The sequence below is a fragment of the Pelophylax lessonae genome (genome assembly GCF_965119305.1).
Source record: "Pelophylax lessonae genome assembly, chromosome: 5".
In the NCBI taxonomy this organism is placed as follows: Eukaryota; Metazoa; Chordata; class Amphibia; order Anura; family Ranidae; genus Pelophylax; species Pelophylax lessonae.
Window position 1 is genome coordinate 120,552,927 of NC_138772.1, and position 24,287 is coordinate 120,577,213.

Below are 24,287 nucleotides of genomic sequence, written 5' to 3' on the forward strand. Positions count from 1 at the left end.
CCATTGTCTGTTTATGAGCAGCACAGTGTAAATCTTCTGCATAATTATCACACTGAAACGTTGAAGAATAAATGGGTCTTTAGCTGTCACACAAGTTGGCGGATGATCGCTGGGAGGGAGGATATCAAAAAAAAAAAAAAGAAATCAGGAAATCTCATTACCATCATCAACAGTGAGGTCACTGACTCGATGAAAAACAACACTGCTCGTTTAGTGCTACTTATTGCTAGATAAGGCATGACCTATCCACAATTGCTAAGTTCAGTTTCATGTCAGCCATGCAGATCATATGCTGCTCAGGGATAGAGGTGAGTTACTCAGAACCACTATTATTGTTGCATATGCTGCTCAGGGATAGAGGTGGATTACTCAGAACCATGAGTATTGAACAGAAAGATAGCTGTCATAAATCCTTGACTGAACAGTAAAAAAAAAAAAAAAATAAGAAACTTAAAAAACATTTGTAACAGAAAAAAAAAAAAACTGTCACAGAGAATCGTCTGAAAAAGCTAGGCCTCTTATGTGGACCACTGACAGTTTTTTCTATATCATTTCCCAGTTCCAGGTAGATATATGTTGTTGTGATGTGGTAGTAGGGCATAGACATAGCTCCCAACTGTCCCAAGTTCTGCAGGACTGTGCTGGGATTTGAACCAACTTACCCCCCCCTTCCCCATCACCCGGCGCTCATACATGAGAGCAGGGAAAATCTTTCTCAATTTCCTTTTTGTTCATGTGATCTGAGGTTTAAATCGGGGTTCAGAAGGAGGCTGAGCTGGGATCTAGAAGGGAGTTAAGAGAGGGGGGCTTTTCTAGGGTCTGAAATGGGGTTGATCTTTTTACCAACCAGGGTTCTGTGGAAACCTAGAGTTTCTCCAGTGATTGCTAGGGGGTTCTTGAGTTGTGGCCGATTTACCTCCCATTTGATAAAAGCCTGTATAGTTCCAGGTCTGATGCCACTTGGCAGAGCCAGCAGCATGTCACCAATAATATTTTTAGCTATCTGCAAGCATGGCACTGTGTCCACCAGTTTAAGGGGGGCATTCTTCTCACTGACCCCTGATGAATTATTTTAGCAGGGGTTCCCTGAGGTCTGAAGCTTTTCTTTTTTTTTTTTAATAACTGTTTATTGTCACTACAAAGCATATGAACAGTTTGCCTTGTGCGTTTTCAAAATACACAGAAAAAGATCTCAAGGTTCACAAGAAATGAAGCATTTCTGGTATGCTTTAAGAAAAGAAAATGGTACAGGAAAAATAAAATCCCCAATAACCAACAGGTTAACTAAATCTAAAAATACCAGGAAACTTAGGAAGGTGCCTGGGTTCAGGTAAAAAAGGAAGAAACAAAAAATAATTCACAGTTTAAGAGAGAGGTGGTAAAGGACTAGAAAAAATAAAGTGGGAAGAAAGAGAAGAATGTGGATGGAAAAGAAAGAGGGGAATGGGGGGGGGGGGGGTGGAGAGAAGGAGGGTGAGGATAGGAAGATAGAGTAGAAGCCGATATCAGGTGGAATATAACTTCTTTGCATATGTTAACATAGAAGGACCCTTTAGAATGTGTACAGTAAATAAGTCAGGAGATTCTGAGATAATTTCCTTATAAGCAGGAGAAGATTTAAATTCGAACCAGTGGGCCCATATTTTGGAATGCCGATTATTATTATTCCCTTTGAGACATATATGTTAAGTTCTCTAGGAGGCAAATATCGTCAGCTTTGCGTAACCATTGCAATAAAGAAGGAGTTGATGGTTGACCCCATAAGGTGGGAATGAGAGACTTAGCTGCATTTAGAAGGTGAGGGGTGATGAATCGATGGTATAGCATGCCCCATGCTTCTTTTAATCCCAATGACCATTTGTAGGCAATTTTTCCTCCCACTAACGTTGAGGTATTTCGACTCCCACTGACCAATAAAGCCAGGAATTATACTCCCAATGATGGTGGGTATTTTTCTACCACTGACACCAGCTATTTTTTTTTTCACTGTCCACAAACCGCGGGGCATTTTTTCTCCCACAGACCACCAACAGCAGAGCATTGTTTTCCTGACAGACTCCATAGCAACATACTGATTGGGTTTAGCCCCGCCTCCAAACCTACCCTATAGGACACCACTCCCATAAATCTTTGCCCCTGTTCAGCACACGTGTTCCTTTTTTGTCCTCCAAAGGATTACCTGTATCCTACCTGAAAATGGATCCCAGGAGATGCATGACTCTACCATTCGGTTATTGAGTGCTCTCCAATAAGCCCCAGCTGCTGCGGGGTATGGAGTAGGGGCGAAGATGTGTGCAGCCCTTGGCCAGAAAGCCCAGCTGCTGCAGGTGGCCTGTCCCCTAAATATATAAAGTCCGGTGTGTGTCCGTCCATCCCTGGTGGCTAGCAGTTCGTGAGTACCCAATATATTATTGTGTCTCCAAGGCAGCTGTTGTTTATGCTTTTATTAATGGCTGTGTGTTACTTTTATGTTTTTCCTAATGTTCCCTGGTGGCTAGTGCTCCAGGGCCGGTCAGCGTCTTACTTCCTGACCCGCCGCCGATTTGGTGCGCTACTGCGCATGCACGAGCGCCTCGGGAACGAGGCTTGGTTCTCGCGCATGCGTAGTGGCATCGCGGCGCATGCGCAGTGATGTTTTATTGCGGCCCCCGCTGATGACATCACGGGGCGTCATATTTAAACTCCCAAGCTGTCAGCAGAATGTGTGTGCTATACACTCTGCTGCTGTAGGACGATTGGTGATTGCCAGTTTGTGTTTGCATCCTGGAAAGCGCTTTTCTGCTGCATCGCTGCCGCTCTGCACTGTGTCCCACCTGGTTTCCTGGCAAGTAGTCTGGACCCCAGGATTGTGAGCCATACCACCCCCCCCCCCCATATCCGCTTCCTCTCTGATATCGTTGTCCGGCTCATCCCGTAGGTCAGCGCCAGAATGGAAGCCTCTCCGCCCTCCGGTGGTCAGCCAGCCCTTAACAGGTACTCGGGGCATTTGGGGTTTGGGGTGTGTGTAGGGGGGAATTGGAGCATTTTTTCATGTTCCTAGCTTCCTGTTTTTCTTCGTTTCCCTTGTTTCTTCAGCCCTTCCCGTTCGGATACTCGTCACTCCTCTCAAAGGAGCGAATGTCGTTCAAGTTCTCACCACCGGCACTCTTCAAAATCTGCTCGGAGGTCCCCATCGGGTTCCCAGCATCATAAGAAATCGTCCACATCAGCTGGCCCCTCGCGTAAACCTGAGAAAGTGGGTTATTGGGGTTCTGGCGCCCGGGTCCCTGAAACTAAGCCCCTATGTGACAAGTGTTTTTCCCAGGCTGCGGGAGAAAGGGACACTTCCGACCAACGCCTTGAAGCCCTTGTGAAGAGGGTTGTGAAGGATTCTCTAGCCAAATTGGGTGTCAATCAGCCCCAGGGCTCTGAAGCAGTTCCTCCAAGCCCTTCCCCTGTGAGGGTACAGCCTCAGGAGGACTTTGAGTCTACTCATCCAAGTCATCATTCAGCGCTCCTGTCGGATAGCGACTCTGAGGTAGAGGACCCCTGTCTGGGCTTTGAATTCGCTTTGGTCCCTTCCCTTGTAAAGGCGGTCAGGGAGACCTTAAACTGGGAAGATACAGCTGTTTCTTCTCCCAAACAAAAAAGGTTTTTTAAACAGCTCAATAAGGAGCGTCTTAACTTTCCCTTCGTGGGTGAATTGGGGGAGATAATTTCAGAGGAATGGAGTAAGGTGGAGAGGAAGAACTCCATGACCTCCAAGATGTCCAGATTGTATCCATTTAAAGAGGAAGATTTCAAAAATCTAGAATCTCCTCCTTTAGTGGATGCAGCGGTCATGAGGCTGGTAAAGCATGTGACCCTCCCTGTAGAAGATATGGTCTCCTTCAAGGATCCTTTAGACCATAGAATGGATTCGGATCTGAAAAGGATTTATTTGATGGCGGGTATGGCCTGCAAACCAGCTTTGGCCTTAGCAGCCCTTTCCAAGGCTATGGAGTCATGGGCTGATGTAGTTGACAAATCCGTCAGAGGAGTGTTGGAGGAAGTGGCCAGAAGTTCCCCGATCCAGGAACTAAGGATGGCTTCGTCGTTCCTTGGGGAGGCTTCTATAGACCTGATCCGTCTGCTGGCTAAGGTTATGCTTTCCTCAGTCACGGCAAAACGGGCTTTATGGCTCCATCCTTGGGTCGCTGACCCGGCATCCAAACAGGTTTGGAGTCGTATTCCCTTTGAGGATTCCTCCCTCTTTGGGAATAAGCTTGATGAGGCCATAACTCGAGCTACAGGTGGGAAGTCTGGTTTCCTTCCCCAGGATCGGCGCCCGTTCAATGTGAAGAAAGGGCAACCTAACAGGAAGTTTGTCCCAGATCGGGCCAGGGAAGCTCGTACCTACAGGCCTGGTCGTGAATTTAACCGTAATTTGAGGTCAAGGCAATCTTCCAGGAAGACTTCAAAGAATGTTTCCTCTGGTGACCGCGAGCCCACTAAGTATTTTTGAAGTTGGGCCTGCTCAGGCATGTCGGGTAGGGGCACGGCTACTTTGCTTCAGCCATGTCTGGGCGGCCTCGATTCAGGACCCCTGGACCGTCAGGACGGTGTCATCAGGTCACAAGTGGGTCTTCAAAGATTTCCCCAGGTCAAGATTCCTGCCTACAGCTCTACTATCCTCAGGAGAGAAGCGACAAGTTCTGCTTTCCTACGTAGAGTCTCAGGTGTCTCAAGGGGCTGTCATTTCTGTGCCAGAGCCCGAGCGAGGCCAGGGAATTTACTCCCCGCTTTTTCTGGACCAAAAGAAAAATGGTTCATGGAGAACAGTTATAGATCTGACTTTCTTAAACCAGTTTATAAAGAAAGAAAGATTCAAAATGGAGACCCTGCTATCTATACAACAAGCAGTACAGCCGGATGACTGGATGGTGTCCATCGACTTAAAGGACGCATATTTCCATGTTCCTGTGGCAGAGGGGTTCCAGAAGCATCTCCGGTTCGCCGTAGGCGACTCACACCTGCAATTTACCTGTCTCCCATTCGGGCTTTCCACATCTCCACGGACCTTTTCAAAAGTCTTGTTGGCTGTGGTAGCTCTGCTGAGAACGAGTGTGATTCGACTCCATCATTATCTGGACGACCTCCTCCTTCTATCTCAAGACAAAGGCCAGTTGGTTGTTCATCTAAATCAGGTCATGTCTACCTTCCAGAGGGTTGGTTGGCTCTTGAACGAGGAGAAAAGCCATTTAACCCCAACTCAGTCCCTTGTTTACCTCTGTGCATTGTTCGACACAGCAAGGGCGACACTCTCTCATCCAGAGGAGAAAGTCGGTATAGTCAGGGACAGAGTTCGTCACGCCCTCTCGTCTTCCCATCCTCAAGTACGCCAATGCCTGAAGGTGATTGGGACTATGGTCGCAGTAGTCCCCATGGTGAAGTGGGCCCTGTGAAGGATGAGGCCTTTTCAGAAGGGATTCCTGCAACAATGGGACGCATGGCACCTGGATCAGCCTATTTTTTCTGACTCCAGCCATGAGAGCGAGCCTTCCTTGGTGGCTGTGCAGAGATCACCTGCTGAACTGCCATTCACTGAGACCGACTCCGTGGGTAGTAGTGACTTCTTTCTTCTGTTAATTTTGGTTTACAAGTCCTGTCAGTTGACAGAGTAAATTCAACTTTTGTTCAGCACCTGCCCGCCCTGTTGTGTACGGTGAGTTATTTCCCAATACGTATGCTGTCATGGAGTCTGTCAGGAAAACGGAAAATTTATATCAAATACTTACAGTAATTTTCCTTTCCTGATGGACTTCATGGCAGCAGGAGTTCCCTCCTGGATTCTGTGGAGGATAGTTACAGAACACGTGTGAACAGGTGCAAAGATTTATGGGAGTGGTGTCCTATAGGGTAGGTTTGGAGGCGGGGCTAAACCCAATACTTATGCTGCCATGGTATAGTCAGGGACAGAGTTCGTCACGCCCTCTCGTCTTCCCATCCTCAAGTACGCCAATGCCTGAAGGTGATTGGGACTATGGTCGCAGTAGTCCCCATGGTGAAGTGGGCCCTGTGAAGGATGAGGCCTTTTCAGAAGGGATTCCTGCAACAATGGGACGCATGGCACCTGGATCAGCCTATTTTTTCTGACTCCAGCCATGAGAGCGAGCCTTCCTTGGTGGCTGTGCAGAGATCACCTGCTGAACTGCCATTCACTGAGACCGACTCCGTGGGTAGTAGTGACTTCAGACGCCAGCAATATAGGCTGGGGCGCCCATTGTCTCACGGAAATGGCTCAAGGCAAGTGGAGCTTCCCCACTCAAGGGATAGTTTCCAATGTGCTGGAACTTCGGGCAGCATTTCAAGTGCTGCGAGCGTTCTTCCATCTGACAAGGGGTCTACCAGTAATGCTCAGGTTAGACAACACCTCAGCAGTCGCTTATGTGAGACGGCAGGGGGGACCATACAGCTGGTCCTTACTGAGAGAAGTGGAGCCTATCATGTCCTGGGCACAGAAGAATCTATCAGATCTGTCGGCAGTCTACGTTCCAGGAATCAAAAATGTCCAAGCCAATTTTCTGTCCCGTGTAGAGCTGAACAACAATGAATGGTCTCTCCACGGGGAAGTATTCAGCTGGATTCTGTCGTTGGGGTTCCATCCAGAGGTCGACCTCTTCGCCTCCCCCTGCAACCACAAGTTACAGAAATATTACACGAGGTTCAGAGATCCCCAAGCTTTCGGGGTGGATGCCCTCTCGGATCAATGGAAGTTCCACAGAGCGTATGCCTTCCCGCCAGTGCCGATAACACTGCAAATTCTTTGGAGGCTCAGGTCGGAGGCGGTAGAGATAGTGGCGGTGATTCCTTTCTGGCCCAACAGGCCATGGTTCTCTCGTCTGACACTTCTCAGTGTTTGAGATCCAATTCCACTGTGTTCCATCCATGCCCTGCCCGGCTACACTTGAAGGTGTGGATGTTGAGAGGAGGAGGTTGCAAACGTTAGGTTGTCCTGAAGAGGCAATTTCTACGCTCCTGAGTTTCAGAAGAGACTCCACAAATAAGGTTTACCAAAGGATTTGGGCAAGATTTTCCTCACAGCTGGCTGCAAGACCTGATCCTCAGTCTTCCATCAAAATCCAGGATGTTCTGAGTTTCCTACAATCCGGTTTGGATCTCCCTCTCTCAGAGTCCAAGTGTCAGCTATTTCAGCTTTCACGGGTATTTCCTGGGCTAGTCATACCTTGGTACGCCAGTTCTTAAAGGGAGCAGTTAGAATCAGGCCTCAGAGAAAGCCAAGATTTCCCAAATGGGATCTTCCTTTGGTGCTGGATTTCTTAGCACATCGTATTCAGGATATGTCTTGGTCTCTTACCATCAAAGAGCTGACTCTAGTGACGGTCTTCCTAGTAGCTGTGACCGCGGCAAAAAGAGTATCTGAAATTGGGGCCCTGGGGGCACAGGAGCCTTTTTTGACCTTTTTTCCTGACAGAGTGGTACTCATTCCCATGTTGGATGCAAGACCGAAAGTTACTTCTGTCTTTCATGAGAATGCTGAGATTGTACTGTGTACTGCCTACCTTCAGACAGGAGGAAGGCTCTCCGGTTCACCCACTGGACGTAGGTAGCTGCATCAAGAAATATCTGGATGCCACGTCCCCCTTCCGATAGTCGGAATACCTTTTTGTCACCTTTCTTGGCAAAAATAAAGGCTCAAGAGCTTCTCCAAGATCAATCTCCTCCTAGATCATTCAGGCCATCCAATGGGCTTACAGGGCAAAGGGCTTGACCCCTCCAGTGGCGGTTACGGCTCACTCGACTAGGAGTGTTTCCATTTCTTGGGCAGTCTCCAGACACGTCGCTCCCGATGTAATCTGTAGAGCAGCATCGTGGTCTTCCATTAATACCTTTTTGTCCCACTATTGTGTTGAGTCAGTGGCTCTTTCTTCTGTTAATTTTCTATTCTGTTTTATATTATATTATATTATATTATAAATCAAAATTTATCCTATTCAAAATTTGAATTTCAGAAGCTGGTTATATTCTTTCCATTCTAGTCTGTTGTCTTATTCTATTAAAAAAATAGAATTGATTCTATTTGCATTTTGGGAAATGGTTATATTCTTTCAATTCTATTGTTTTTTTTTTAATTATTTTCTATTCTATTCTTTTCTATTGTATTCAAATTCAAATGTATTGTATTTGAAATTTCAGAAGATGGTTATATTCTATTTTATTCTATTCTTTGATTTTGTATTAAATTCTGTTCTATTCTTTTATTTCATTTTTTTCAATTATTTTCCTTTATTTTCTATTTTATTTTATTATTTTAAGAAATTTGTAAACAAATCAAAAAACTATTCAAATTCAAAAACTATTTGATTTGAAAACTATTTGAAAACTATTCTAATTGATTTTAAAATGGTTCAAATTCAAATTTTGTGAATTTTTTTTTCATTATTTCAGATTTGTTTAAATTTGTTACTAGTGGAATTCGGAAATTTGCATCTAAAAAGAAAAATTATTCCGAATTTCAGTTCTGATTGAAACGAACAGCACGTGTCTAGTCATAATAGAGATGTTGTAAAGTATAGTACAAGAGCCTCTAATAGGTAAGCTGAACTATGGAAGTTGTGGCCAAAACAAAGACAGGTAACCAGCACACTATTAGGTCTCCTTGTAACTGATCTTTCCCCATTATTAACACACGGTACCTTGTTTTGTCTCTCAATGTGGAGGTAGACTTTTTGGGAGAGACAGAGTTTTGCCTCCAGCAACACAGTAATAAAATCATCAAATCTCATAAGACTAGCAGTCAGAGCCAGGCAGTGCCTTAGATCACTCACTGCAGATATACAGCTATGAGGCTGTAGGCACACTCCCATACCAGGAAATACACTGCTGTTTTTCAGGAGGTTTCAATTTTAAGAAGAACCATAGGTGCACATCAAAAGATTTATCTGTGGTGTGACATTCTCAAGTTGTAAGAACTGTACCTGTTTGGGCTGAGTTCCCTTAGACAGGATGTCCAGCAGGTCAGCAGAAGACACAAAGTAGAAGCGGGGAAAAGCCAGGCGCTTTGTTTCCAAATACTGAGAAAGAGCCTTTTCACATAGGGAGAGCCTAAAGGGCAATTTGGTATCACAAAAAAAAGTGTCACAAAATAATACACACATTACATAGACTAATCAGGAACTTCTATATACACAATACATACAGATAACCATGTATATTCAAAATAAATATCCATCTTTGGCAAGACGTGAATATATGGAAGGGAAGACATTATTCAGATAATTACAGATTATAGAAAATGGAAAAGCCATAAATATATATGGCTTGTTTATGTTGTTTTATAAGGGGATGGAAACTTGGATGGGTTAGGGGTTTTTGGATGTCCCACTTGAAAAATGTTCATAAACAGAAACAAGGACAACTTCCTATTTACCAATTCCTCTTCTTCTTCCCTTCTGCACAAACTAGCCCATTACAGGCTAGGAACTCTCAGTCCCTTTATAAAGTAGCACATGAGGAGTGAACAGTATCTCACACCACCTTCTGCTTCCCTGCAGACACTGATCTCAGTTCCACTGCATGCAGATAAATGCTAACTCACCTTGCTGCTTTCTCTTTCCAGTCCTCCTGACTGACACACACACATGGAGACTTTCCAGGGCAAGGTTAGATGAAGACTTGGAACACCGCAGTCTTCAAGAGGGACCTGCTACAGCTGGCACTCTCTCCCCTTGTCTGTCCCTGACACCTTCCAGGCCAGGCTCCTGAGCTCCAGCTCTAGGTAAATCCCCTCCCCGCTGGGGTCTCTAAAGGGCCACCAGACTCCCTCAGCACAGCTTGCTATCTTCCACCCAACTGCCCTGTTGGCATGGCTCGTGTCTGTTTAAGGGCTCCTTAGTTCCCTACCTGGCTAAGGGTTCCTAAATATTCAAGGCAATCCCTCCTAGCCTCTGCCCACTATCTTCTAGAATGTTCTCCATTGTTCTAGAAAAAGGGGGAGGTACCAGAGAGCTGCCAGGATGAGTCATCTTGCCCTGGCCTCCAAAAACCCTGACCCAGATTCAGTAACTCAGGTTTATCCACACTAGAGGGTGGGATATATATAAATATATATATCAGATTTTTCATGAGTATATAGTGGTGCTGCAAGTATTAAAGCCAAAGTAATATATCAGAAATAAGACACCCATGAGAAAAATAAAGGGTAGCAGAAAGCAAAGTGGAAAAGGAAGAAAGGAAGAGAGAAGAAAATGTAAAGAGGAGAAAGAGAGAAGAAAGAAAAACAAAAAGGGGAGGGCAAAGGGAAATGTAGGTAAAGGAAGGGAAGGGGAAGGCCACCTATACATGGGAGGTCCAAGGGGAACCATTGTCAGAGTCAACTGCTACAAAAGCGAAGAAAAACCAGAAGTGCAACCACACGGTCCACATAATTGTATGGGATTCAGTCTCATCAGCCATCAATTGAGGTGATTTTGATTCAAAGCCTGTCCCACAGATGCAACAGGTAATGAAAGGAAATCTCTACCAAGTGACAGACAGGTGTTCCAACTGGAACATTTCCAATTGCCAATGCAATATAAAAACCTTGTAGAGGTTCAAATCCTTTCCCACTCAATTAAAAAAAAAAAATTTGGTTATTCATACACTTTATTATTTCCTGAATGTAGTCCTTATAGCTCCTCTGAGCCAACAGTGGTGAAATTCATATACATTAATGTTGCATTCAGATTAACAGAGGTTTTTTTCAAACAGTGACATGCTTTATAAACCAGACACACTTTATTTTCCGGCTGGTGTTGCCCACCATATATTTACTAGAGATCCTACATTTTCAAGCCTGTATCCCCATAAATTTTTTCTCTACAGCATTTCTTGCTATATTTTTTTACATTCACCCATATATTTTTAAGGAATTGTGTTAATTAAATTAACGTACCTCTGTTGGAGCTCATCTAGTGTTTCGTAAAGCCTAGGCCTGTTTGTTGCATCCAAAACATTTCTTATTTTCTCAGTTTCAAACATTAATTCCTGTGTAAAAAAAAAAAAAAGAAAAGAAGAGTACTTACATTTTTAAAAGGTCGTTTTACCTTTTCATTCATTCACTAAATATAAAACTTCCTCAGTACTCATAAGGAAGAATAAAAAAAGTGGTCTTCAGTCTTACATTTACCAGCAGTACTTATTTTTATTTACATGTTTACAATACAGCAGTAATAAGACTGCATTTTGACTGTGGGAAATGTATATACTTCCCTAAAGGGAAAATCATTTTTGTTTTAAAGCAAACCTCTACTGAAATATTGCAATACTAATTAAGGCTAGTAATTTAAAAAAGGTAATATCCTGTGCCATCAACCCAAAAAAAAACATAGTTCTACATTTGGGGAGGATAGACAAGCCACAAACCAACAAGTAGTGCTTGCCACCTGACCAACCAACTGCCACATGGGGGCATGCTTGAGCAATTGCAAATAGTGACTTTGAAAAAGTCATTTGGACTTGCCTAGGATCTCTGAAGGACTTGTGGGGTGGAGGGTGGTAGGGGGTGCAGATACAAAAAAATGGGACTTTTTGTACTGTAAAACCCATTTCTCTGAGTTCATCAACGGACGCAGCGCTCCATAAATGATAACTACTGGGTTATATTGCCCTTCCAGGAGTAGGACTAGGCAGGACAAAAACACCTGGCTACGCCCATGGGCCATCCTCAGCTGGTATATAACCCCCCTCTCTGCTCTAGGTAATCGGTTTGGTAGCAAGCAGTATTAGAAGTATCAGAACTCCATAGAGGGGTGGGTGCTGTGTCCGTCGATGAACTCAGAGAAATGGATTTTTTTGGTAAGTACAAAAATCCCATTTTCTCTTTCGTTCATTGACGGACACAGCGCTCCATAAATCATAACTACTGGGAAATCCAAAAGCAGTGCCAAAAGGAAAATGAGGGGTAGGAAAAATAACCTAAGACTAAACATAAGTGCCCTTAACCAGGACACAGAAGCCTTAACTGGGTCATAGGAGCCCGTCTGAAAAAATAAAATTTTATAGAAAAACACCCTTCAAGAGGGAACAGCCCCTCTTAAACAGCAACCTGCAAAACTTTGCGGCCAAAAGAAGTATCCGCAGATGCCAAAGTATCTACCTTATAGAATTATGTGAAGGTATGCACTGATGACCAAGTGGCCACCTTGCGATATTGATGCCTGATGACGGAAGGCCCAAGAAGCATTCAGTGCCGAGTAGAAAGCTCCGTGACAGGGAAAGGTGGAACCTGACCTTTAATGAAATAGGCTTCAGACACCGTCTGTATGATCCTTCTGGAGATGGTAGCCGAAGAAGTGGCCAACCCTTTCCTTGGTCCTTTATGTGGAGAGGAGCCCTTTATGTGTGTGCTTGGAAGAAAACACTGGCGGATTTTTATTTACAAAAAGGGAATAGAAGACATTTTAAAGGGGAATATGATTCTCTACAGATTGAATGACAACGTAAAAGAAAATATTTAGCTGTGGTTTTAAAGAAAGTTGCTGTAGAAAAAGTATTATACAGTTGACGGGTTTTAAAAGGGGAAATGGACAGTGATTTTGTCTCTGTCAGTGTAAACCGTTATTCTGACACAACTGCCATTGTTTTCACAGGATTTTAAGAAAGTTATCCAGCACCCCTGTTGATATTCGGTTTATTACCAATCCCAAGGAGATTATTTCAGGCTGAATACCTTCATTTATCTGGCGAGTGGGGACACCTAAGGGGAGCACTGGCACATTTGATACAGCTGCACCGGAGCACTTTATGCATAACAGCACTGAAGCACTATTCAGCACAATGAACTTTATCATTTAATCACTTCAATGCAGGGCACTTTCACCCCCTTCCTGCCCAGGCCAATTTTCAGCTTTTAGCGCTGTTGCATTTTGAATGACAATTGCTCGGTCATGCAACACTGTACCTAAACCAAATTTATGTAATTTCCCCCCCACAAATAGAGCTTTCTTTTGGTGGTATTTGATCACCACAAGTTTTTTTCTTTTTTGCTAAACAAATAAAAAAAAGACCGAAAAGTTTGAAAAAAAAAGTTTATGCTATACAATTTTGTAAATAAATACGTTTTTTCCTGCACTGATGAGCACTGATGAGGCTGCACTGACAGGCACTGATGAGGAGGCACTGATGGGGTGGCAGTGATAGGCAGCGCTGATGGGCACTGATATGTGGCACTGATAGGTAGCACTGATATGCAGCATTGGTGGGCACTGATAGGCGGCACTGCTGGGCACTGATAGGCAGCATTGATGGGCACTGATAGGTGGCCCTGATGGGCACTGATAGGTGGCACTGATTGGCACTGACGGGCGGCACTGATGGGCACTGATAGGCGGCACTGGTGAGCAATAATGGGCACTGGTGGGCGGCACTGATAGATGGCAATGATGGGCACTGGTGGGCAGCACTGATGGGGAGGGCACTGGGGGCAGCACTGATGGGGAGGGCACTGGGGGGCTCCCTGAGCCCTGATTGCCATCCCTGGTGGCCATAGTGGGCATCCCTGGGGTCATGAGTGGGCATCCCTGGGGTCATGGGTGGGCATCCCTGGTTGTTCTAGTGGCACACCCCCCGAGGGTCTGCACTGGTAATCAATGATCTGATTACCAGTGCAGACCCCCCCCCCCCCCCTGTCAGGGGAGCCGCAAATCGGCTCTCCTGTCAGGCACGTACTGAGGAAAGCCGATCAACGGCTCTTCCTGTGTACTATGTGACCAGCCGTGATTGGACATAAGTAGGCTCTTTACTGAGATCAGAGATGCGGTGTGTCAGTGTGACACGCGGCATCACCGATCGCCGCACCGATCGCCCCCTGGAGGTTACCAGCGTCCACCCCAAAAAAAAACGCCAAAAGGGGAGAAGGGGGACTGTACTTACCCTTCTCTTTTTTCTCTTGTGCATGTAATCAACCTGATATAAATAATCATGCATGTTTGTGGTTTCGTTTTTATGTTTATGAATATAGGGGCAGCCATATATTCTCATTACAGATGCACATTCGGCTTCCTCCTATTGTTTTCCTGACAGAATCTCCCCTAAGTGAACAATAGCAACACACTTTCTATCAGGATGATTCATTAAAACTGGAGAAAAAAGGTGTTTGACGTAATTGAAATTGGTACTGATGCTTTTTCATATATAAAGAATTCTAAAACATGGGAAAAAAGTGCAAACAAAGTTGATATTGTTGCAGATAGGAACTAATTACATTTCCCCTTTTACTTCATGGGATGACTTTTGTATTTCCATTACTTAAATTCATATACATTTTCAGGCAGATCCATAACTCTATTACAGAATGAATGGCTGTTTTAGAACTGTTCACACACAGTTGAAGGAAGATGTAGATTAAAGTACTGGTAGTATTTCAGATTACCTTAAAGTCTGCGTCCACTCCATCAAACCGTTTAGCATCATCTGGTAACTGGTTTCTAATGTCCTCAGAGCCAATAAATATGCTTTCTAGATGAGCCCAAGTCCGCTGAACTTCCATCCATATATAAATGACTGAGTCAGCCAGGTTTAGTCTTTTCTGCCAGCTTGACACTTGTTCAATAAAATATTCAACGTATTTGCTTTGCATAATGGCCTGTAACTGAACCTAAAGCAGAATCCAGAACACATGATAAACAACAGATAAAACACATAACCATGCATACGTTCCCCAGATCCTAATCTCAAAAGAGCAAACAACTCTGGCACTCATGTATAAAAGCAGTGAATGGTCTGACTTTCACAGCAAGGAGCACTTGACTTACAATCATGAGTAATTTATCACACAACTCTATGCATGTTTGTGTGAAATGTTGTATGAGAAATATTCATAGGGCTCCACTAAAACAAAGAAAAGCTGCCATAAAAAACATTTTAGGCTCTTCACATCTGCAGGTTTAAGGTGCTTTTTGGGTTTGGCCCATTGGAAAAACTTCTGCTTGCTATAGTTTCCTGCAAAATGATAATAAATTGATATGTATGATATGGTTGTATGGTTGTATATGATATGTATGATATCATGATATGTATGATATGCACCTAAACTCCACTAGATTTCCACAAATCACCTAAAAGTTGAACACTGGCAAGACAAGCCTACCCCACGAAGTCAAATCACCACCCTGATCCACAGTTTTCTTACTTTTTCAGTAGGAGAGTCCATTTTGGTGTGCCTGTAACTATACCTGGTAACGTGTGCACCTTCTATTGTATCCTAAAAACCAGAGGGGTGGTATACTGAGGGTACAACAAGGGATGGCAACAAGATAGTGGCAGTCCCAGCTGTAGTATGGATCGCTGTTCTTCACTTCCAGAAAGGGCTGATGGAGGGTCACATGAGTATGAATAAGTGTGAATAATAAGAAGCGTTGGAAGGGCTTTAAAATGATTAATAGGTGGAAGTGGGGTGGGATGGAAGGAGGAGAGAATTTCAAATTTTGCATAGATATTGGCTTTAAAAACACACAGATATGTACAGGGCCTCAGTGCCATACAGATCACATTTCATACTATAAAATATGATTTCCCAGCAGTAATAAAAAGAGGACTATGCCGTATAATATGACCAATAATATCCAACTTAAAATCAATATAAATATATACCATTTTTTTTTTCCGCTAATGTCCAATTCCAGCCCAAACTTTTTTTTTTGTACAGAGGGGGGCAAGGGCTAGAATATCTCAACATTTAATTTGTTGTCTCCGTGTCCCTAGTGGGTAAGATTTAGCCCTAACTTCTTGCCCTGGTGAAAAATTGTGCCAAGAACAGGAAGTGATAGGCTATCTTTCTCATGGTAAAACAAACAGCAACACAAGCACATTTTACAAACTGGGGATGGGTTAGAAAGTTTGTCAAGTTTTTGTTGCTCCCTGTCCCAGTGACACCATTTCATCATCTGTGTTGATGGGAAAGGAACTCTGTCCAATGGGGTCATACACAGCAATAACACAAGAGTTACGGCTAGAAATAAAGTTTGGGCCGCCATAGCTCCCATGTTTGATTAACTACAATTCCCTTCAAAGGTGACTAAAGGCAAAACGTTTTTCTAGTTGCGGATAGAGCGGAGAGGGAACCACTGTCAGTCTTTATTGCGGTTTGTGTCTCCGTTACAGAGATTCGGCCACTCTACTTGTCCTGTTTACTGTTATCATTGAAAGTGAAAGTAAAAAAAACTCCAAATTTTGGGATGACACCAGAACAGTAATAAAGGGGAAATCTTCCAATGGGGACACTAGTTCTGGTGACACCCCAGTATTTCCTCTTACATCCTGTTTGACTATGGGACAGGGAGTAAAAGGAAAACTTCCCTATGGGACCCATGGCAAAAACAAAAAACTTGACAAGGGTTAAAACCGTTACCCTTAGTTACACTTTACGTTTTTACACCTATTTTTTCTGTGCTCAAAACACTACTGTCCTGCTAATAGGGAAGAAGAATTACGAGTAAGAAGGATATCATGTATACAAGGAATATGTCCATCTAACAGCAGATGACACTGGGGCTAACCTGGTTGCTATCCAATGTCTCAAAAAGCTGCTCGTCTGTTTTAATGAGAGGTGTCCCTGTTCGATAATGCTGCTCGTAAATGAACTCCAGGTTAGTCCAAGTCTGGCTTATCTCTGTAAGTATCTAAGAAAAGGAAAATGTTATGTTATTCAGATAAACTTATCACTAAGAAAATGTCAAATCTTTCACCTACATTAGTGTTATTTAAGAAAATATAGACTCGGTATATAGAAGACTTTAGATAACAATAATCCAATATGGCTTAACACTTCTTACCATATGGTTTCCTTTTTTACACCTCGCTAGAGAAGAAGTAACAAGGTCACGCTCTGCATATAATCTCCTGTCTTCTGCTCCATATACACTGCCTGACCAAAAAAAAAAAAAGTCGCTACAAACAAAAAAGGTGACACACGTTGGACCGCCTTTAGCTTTGATTACGTCATGCATTCGCTGTGGCATTGTTTCGATAAGCTTCTGCAATGTCACAAGATTTATTTCCGTCCAGTTTTGCATTAAGTTTTCACCAAGATCTTGTATTGATGATGATGGGTCGGACCACTGCACAAAGCCTTCTCCAGCACATCCCAAAGATTCTCAATGGGGTTAAGTTCTGGACTCTGTGGTGGCCAATCCATGTGTGAAAATTATTTCTCATGCTCCCTGAACCACTCTTTCACAATTTGAACCTGATGAATCCTGGCATTGTCATCTTGGAATTTGCCCATGCCATCAGGGAAGAAAAAATCCATTGATGGAATAACCTGGTCATTCAGTATGTCCAATAGGATAGTTACTGCAAGCTTAGTTTAGTTGCTTACACATCAAAAGGACTACTTCTTTTAGTTTATATTTAGAAGGCCAGGGGAGAGGGACAGAAAATGTGGGAAACATGGCTTTGTAAATCAGGAGTGGCCTAAAGTGGTATGTATTTCAAGGTAAAATGTGGCTGAACCTTTCTAGCCTACTAAACGACTGAATGTTTTACATAAAATTTATGGGAAACTTTAGACCTTTATTTTCCTATGTAAAATGACACCCAGCACATCTCCTTAGTTTAACTTTCAGACCATCTTGAGAGTCCCAAAACTTGGGGACCCTCTAACTTGCAACTATGACTTCTACTAGGAAGACATCATTTAGCCTTGCCCCTTCCTGTGCCTCATAATTTGTCCATAAAGTGACCAGAGGCCTCTTTGACCAATGGTGAGGTGTGGGAAGAGGAGGGGTTAGGTGCCTGCTTTGTTCTGGAAGTCAGTATATAAGAGAGCACCCACTACTGCAGCAATGTCAGACTTAATTTCAAGGAAGACACCGATGTAAAGAGTTAATTGTTTTCAGTAAAGCATTAAGGCCTCATGCACACTGGACATTTTTACAGCTGCTGTTTTTGGCATCAGATATTTTTTCTGCAGCCAGTAAACTCCCCAGCATGTTATCCTATATGTCCATGCACATATAGGCTGTTATCAGCAGTTTTTGGTAGGGGCATTTCCTGGCTGTAAAAATAACCCAGAACTAGTGGGTTTTAGGAGGCGTTTTTTAGCTGTAAAAAAGCTCTAACTCAAATAAAAGCTAAAACAATGCTGAAAAACGCGGCTAGTCTGCATTTATCAACGTTTTTGAGCCATAAGCTTTTGTGGGAGTATAGTTTTGCTAAAAAAAAAAAAAAAAAAAAAAAGCTACAAAATGTTGCAGCTGAAAAAAAAAGTAAAAAAAACGCTGAAAAATGCTACTGCAAAAAAAGCTAAAAAAAACGCATTTGACAGCTACCGCTTTCTATTGACGTTTTGATAAATAAATAAGAGTAACACTCACATTGTTAATCGTCTTGTTCAGAGCATAACAAACAAATCCTTGCCGATACGTCACTTCCGGTTGGCTATCCTAAGCGTTACGCTGCGTATCCACGCAGCTTCTTCCAGGGATCCCTCTTATTTATTTAATAAAATATACAGGACATACTTCACTATTTTGGCCCGCTTTTGTTTTTTGGAGACACAAAGGTCCGCAGATATCTCCAGGCACATTGCTGCATATATAAGGGAGGAATATCGATAACTTATTATGGTACCCATACGTCAATAAGGAGGACGGAGCAGTACGCTGAGGCATACAACATAAAGCTTTTTTAAAAGAGCATGGAGGTGAGCGCTTAGGACACCTAGTGGGCACCGCACAAAAGAGCACCTGCATGTGAATTTTGGATAAGAAGACTTGGCTGATCACCATTTATTCATATATTTATTTCAAAGGACACTTTAGCACTTTATATTGAAAGCACCTATCTAAGAGCACAATAATAATTTTATTAGATGGTCACGTATTAAGAAGTTTACATTTCTTGTCACTTTATATTATATTAGTACTGTTGTTTTAAATATTTATTCAGCAGGTTTTACCACCTAATTGTTTATGGATTGGAGGATTTATATTTGATTGAATTTATTTATTTTGTATACTGTGATGCACATTTTTGTGAATATTATATTGAGAAGCACTAAGGCACTTTTTCACATATATATTTATATGATTTAATTAATTTTACACTAGATACCTTTAAAGCGCGGTACTCCCCCCAACTATAAGTATCTGTATTGTGTAGATTACCAATAATAGTACCTGCAGCATTAAAGGAGATAACCAGGTATATAATAGAGACAGCGCGAGAATTTCACCAACCCCCTTACATACAGTGGAAACCTGTTGATGCAATGGGGTATAGGGAGTAAGTGAGGTAAAGACTTACCTTTTCAGTGCCCATTTCTTTCACAGCTTTGTCCACTATATTCCTCACCTCATCCTCCACCTTATGTAGCTGTAGTGCAAGTAGATCTGATAGAGTTGCTTCCTCAGTCATTATAAATTTTACCTACCAGGAGAAATGTAAAACAGTCATTTTTAACCGCTTCCATACAGAGCAGTTTGACACCCTTCCTGCCCAGACCAATTTTCAGCTTTCAGCACTCTCACACTTTGAATGACAATTGCTCAGTCATGCTACACTATAACCAAACAAAATTTTTATCATTTTTTTCACACAAATAGAGCTTTCTTTTGGTGGTATTTGATCACAACTGGGGTTTTTTTTTTTCGTGATATATGCAAAAAAAGAGCAAAAATTTTGAAAAAAAAACACTTTTTTTTAGTTTCAATTATGAAATTTTGCAAAAAATAAATTTTTCTTCATACATTTGGGCCAAAATGTATACTGCTACATGTCTCTGGTAAAATTAACCCAAATTAGTGTATATTATTTAGTCTGTGTGAAAGTTATTGAGTCTAGAAGCTATGGTACCAATTACTGAAAATTGATCACACCAGATGTACTGACTGCCTATCTCCTTTCTTGAGGCCCTGAAATGTCAGGACAGTACAAATACCGACCAAATGACCCCTTTTTGTAAAGTAGACAGTCCAAGGTATTTAGTAAGAGGCATGGTGAGTTTTTTGAAGTTGTAATTTTTTCCCACAATTCTTGGGAAAATGAAGAAAAAAATTTTTTTTTCTTTTTTTTCCCACAAAGTTGTCAATTTATAAGCTATTTCTAACACATAGCATGTACACAGCAAAAATTACACCCAAAAATACATTCTGCTACTCCTTCCGAGTATGGCGATACCACATGTGTGAGACTTTTACACAGCCTGGCCACAAAAAGAGACTCCACGTCCAAGAAGCACATTCAGGCGTTCTAGGAGCATAAATACACATAAAACTTTCTTACTACCTATCACACTTTTCAAGGCCCTAGAGCACCAATACAATGGAAAAGTCCACAAAATGACCCCATTTTGGAAAGCAAACACTCCAACGTATATTCTATGAGGCATAATGGGTCGTTTGAACATATCATTTTTTTCCACAGGTTTTTGGAAAATGTGGGAAAAAAATGAAAACTTTTTTTTTTTACACAAAGTTGTCAATTTATAGGATATTCCTAACACATAGCATGTACACAGCAAAAATGACACCCCAAAATACATTCTGCCACTCCTCCTGAGTATGGCAATACCACATGTGTGAGACTTTTTCACAGCCTAGCCATATAGAGGGGCCTAACATCCAAGGAGCATCATCATGCATCCTAGCCACTTGCCTAGGCCTATTTTTGACATTTGGTGTTTATAAGCTAAAATCAGTTGTTTTGCTAGAAAACTGCTTAGAACCCCCAAACATTATATATTTTTTTTTAGCAGAGACCCTAGAGAATAAAATGGAGATTATTGCAATATTTTTTATCACACCGTATTTGCGTAGCGGTCTTCCAAACGCAATTTTTTTGGAAAAAATTCACTTTTTTTAATTAAAAAATAAGAAACCAGTAAAGTTAGCCCAATTTTTTTCCATAATGTGAAAGATAATGTTAAGCCGAGTAAATAGATACCCAACATGTTATGTTTCAAAATTGCGCACGCTCACGGAATGGTGACAAACTTTGGTACTTAAAAATCCCCATAGGCGACAATTTAAAAATTTCTACAGGTTGCCATCTTTGAGTTACAGAGGAGGTCTAGGGCTCAAATTATTCCCCTTGCTCTAACGATCGCGGCGATACCTCACATGTGTGGTTTGAACACCGTTTACATATGTGGGCGGGGTTTCTGTATGCGTTCGCTTCTGCGCGCGAGCTAACGGGGACAGGGCGCTTTAATTTTTTTTTTTTTTTTTTTTTTACTATTTATTTTATTTATTATTTTTTATTTTTACACCGTTTAAAAAAAAAAAAAAATTGATCATTTTTATTTCTATTAAAAGAAATGTAAATATTCCTCGTAATAGAAATAGGCACGACAGGACCTCTTTTTTGTGAGATCTGGGGTCAAAAAGTCCTCAGATCTCACAAGTACACTAAAAGATAGAAAAAAAATAAAAAAAAAAATAATTATAATATAAAATGAAAAAAAAAAAAAAAAAAGGACCTTTAAACCGGTTGCTAGGCAACAACATTTTCCGTAGCTCCGGTCCTCCAAGACCATAGAGTCAAGTGAGGGCAAGCTTGCCCTCACTCGACATCCTGTCTGTGAGGATTCGGGACCGGATCGTTTTCCCCTCTGCCGGCGGGTCCGGTAAGCGGGGAAAAGGACCGGAACGCGTCGGGAGGGGGGGGGGGCGCCTCTTCCGCCATCCCGGAAGGGTGATCCCACGGCGAATCCGCCGCTGGGACCACCCTTATCGGAAAGCCAACCGTCCACCGTTTAAAAAAATACCAGGGTTATGGCAGCTATCTGCTGCCATAACACCGGTATTTAGGTTTAAACGGACGACGTATATAAACCTTTTTGGACTTGGACATGGTGGCTGTATGAAGGGTGACAGGTACTCGGGTACTTTGCTGGGCAGGTGACAGGTACTCTGGTACTGATGAGCAGGTGGCAGGTACTCGGGTACTCCGATAGGCAGGTGACAGGTACTCGGGTACTCTGATGGGCAGGTGACAGGCAGGTGATAGGTACTGATGAGTAGTACTCACTGACTGATAGGTGATAGGTGATACTGTACTGATGGGTACTGATGATCAGTACTGATACGTGATAGGTACTGATGAGTACTGATGAGTAGTGATGGGTACTGATGAGCAGGCGGCAAGTACTTGGGTACTTCAGGCGTCAGGTACTCTGATGAGCAGGTGGAAGGTACTCGGGTACTCTGATGGGTAGGTGACAGGTACTCAGGTACTCTGATGACGGGTACTCCGTTGACAGGTACTCAAAGTACCTGAGTACCTGTCATCAGAGTACCCGAGTACCTGTCATCAGAGTACCCGAGTACCCGTCATCAGAGTACCCGAGTACCTGTCATCAGAGTACCCGAGTACCCGTCATCAGAGTACCCGAGTACCTGTCATCAGAGTACCCGAGTACCCGTCATCAGAGTACCCGAGTACCTGTCATCAGAGTACCCGAGTACCTGTCATCAGAGTACCCGAGTACCTGTCATCAGAGTACCCGAGTACCTGTCATCAGAGTACCCGAGTACCCGTCATCAGAGTACCCGAGTACCCGTCAGAGTACCCGAGTACCTGTCATCAGAGTACCCGAGTACCTGTCATCAGAGTATCCGTCATCAGAGTACCTGAGTACCTGTCATCAGAGTACCCGAATACCTGTCACCAGCCCATCAGAGTACCCGAGTACCTGTCATCTGAGTACCTGATGACAGGTACTCGGGTACTTTGATGGGCTAGTGACAGGTGCTCTTTATTGGGGGGGGGGGGGCAATCAGTGTGTTTAGGGTGCACTGTAGTTGGTAACCAGCTGTTACCACAATCTCCTCCTCACACAGGATCAGTGTGTGAGGAGGAGAACACGGTGACAGCTAGTTACCGTGTTCTCTGTTGACATTTGTGACCGGCTGTGATTGGACACAGCCGGTCACGTGGTAAAGAGCCAATTTCATTGGCTCTTTACCTAGATCGGGGATCGACTCTGTCTGAGGGACGAGCCTCGTCCCCGATCGCTGCTCTGCGCGCCCCCCGGGGTGCGCATTGCAGAGAGAACGAGCGGCTCGTGCTGGAGCCGCTCATGTGATCGGCTGTGATTGACACAGCCGATCACGTGGTAAACAGCCAATTTCTATTGGCTGTTTACCTTGATCAGTGATGGGCTATGTCCGAGGGACGAGCCTCATCCCTGATCGCGCCGCTGCGCGCCGCCGGGGGCGCGCAGTAGCAGCTAGAACGGGCCGACGTCATATGACGGCGGCCCGGATCTAGACAACCACTTTGCCGACGTCATTTTACATGACTCGGTATGGAAGTGGTTAAAGGCCTTGTTCTGTGTCTGACTATGGACAAACAGGCAAAAAACAGTCTAATGTATACTCTGGCACATAAGCACCCATTTCTTAAAATGTGCCTCCTTAAATCCCCTGCACACCAGAATGGCAGAGGGAAGGTTAGCAGTTTAAACCAATCAGAGCTGTTCTTCCTTGCGAGCTTGTCCGGGTCCTCTTGTGTCTTGAGCCTCTCTATTTGTCAGTGAGGCCACCCATCATGATAAAGGACAGAGGGGAGGGCAAAAGCTTTAGCTCTAACAGACAATACCTGTCCAGGATGCAGAGCCAAGATCGGCTTGCATGTAAAAGGTGGTCTGAGTTTTCCAAAACCTTTGGAGAAATAATGCAACAATCTTTCCTGTGGAGTGATATTGAGGGTTATATACCAATCATGTAAATGAAAGGCATTGTGGTCCAGTGAGTGTATACCTAAGGGCGAGCAGTGTCTCACCACACACATGGTGATCACTGGATTCACTTCAGAGGATGTTTGGTCTTTTGTGGCACTTGAGGGACGTTTGTTGCACTTCAGAGGATTTTTAGTTATATATTGCAGTTTAAAGGACTTTGCATATGGACTTATTGGACACTGCTTTAGTTTTACCTATGTTTTTTCACTTTCATTTTATGTATCTACATATCACAGTGCTTTTGGTAGTATTTGTTCACCATTGCAGTTTTTTTTTTTGATTGTGCTATAAACAAAAAAAGACTGACTATTTTGAAAAATAAACAATATTTTTTACTTTCTGCTATAAAACACATCCAATAAAAAAAAAAAAAAAAAATGAAAAAAAAAATCAAATTTCTTCATCAATTTAGGCCATTATATTTTCTGCTACATATTTTTGGTAAAAAAAATCCCAATAATATTGATTAGTTTGTGCAAAAGTAATAATAGCATCTACAAACTATTGGATATTTTATTTTATTTTTTTTACTAGTAATAGCAATGATCAGCGACTTATACCGGGATTGCAATATTGTGGAGAACAG

At 42.9% G+C, this 24,287-nt stretch overlaps 1 protein-coding gene across 1 annotated transcript in view; it reads right to left on the reverse strand.

Annotated features, from left to right (window-relative positions):
- Nucleotides 1–24,287, reverse strand: part of DNAH11 (dynein axonemal heavy chain 11) — a 420,238-nt gene that overhangs the window by 280,823 nt on the left and 115,128 nt on the right. Inside the window, exons 25-29 of the mRNA XM_082257534.1 lie at nt 19,264–19,386; nt 16,515–16,637; nt 14,390–14,614; nt 10,913–11,004; nt 8,958–9,084 (exon numbers count right to left, since the gene is read on the reverse strand). Of these exons, the coding sequence (XP_082113660.1) occupies nt 8,958–9,084; nt 10,913–11,004; nt 14,390–14,614; nt 16,515–16,637; nt 19,264–19,386 (690 nt within the window). The remainder of the gene's footprint in view (nt 1–8,957; nt 9,085–10,912; nt 11,005–14,389; nt 14,615–16,514; nt 16,638–19,263; nt 19,387–24,287) is intronic.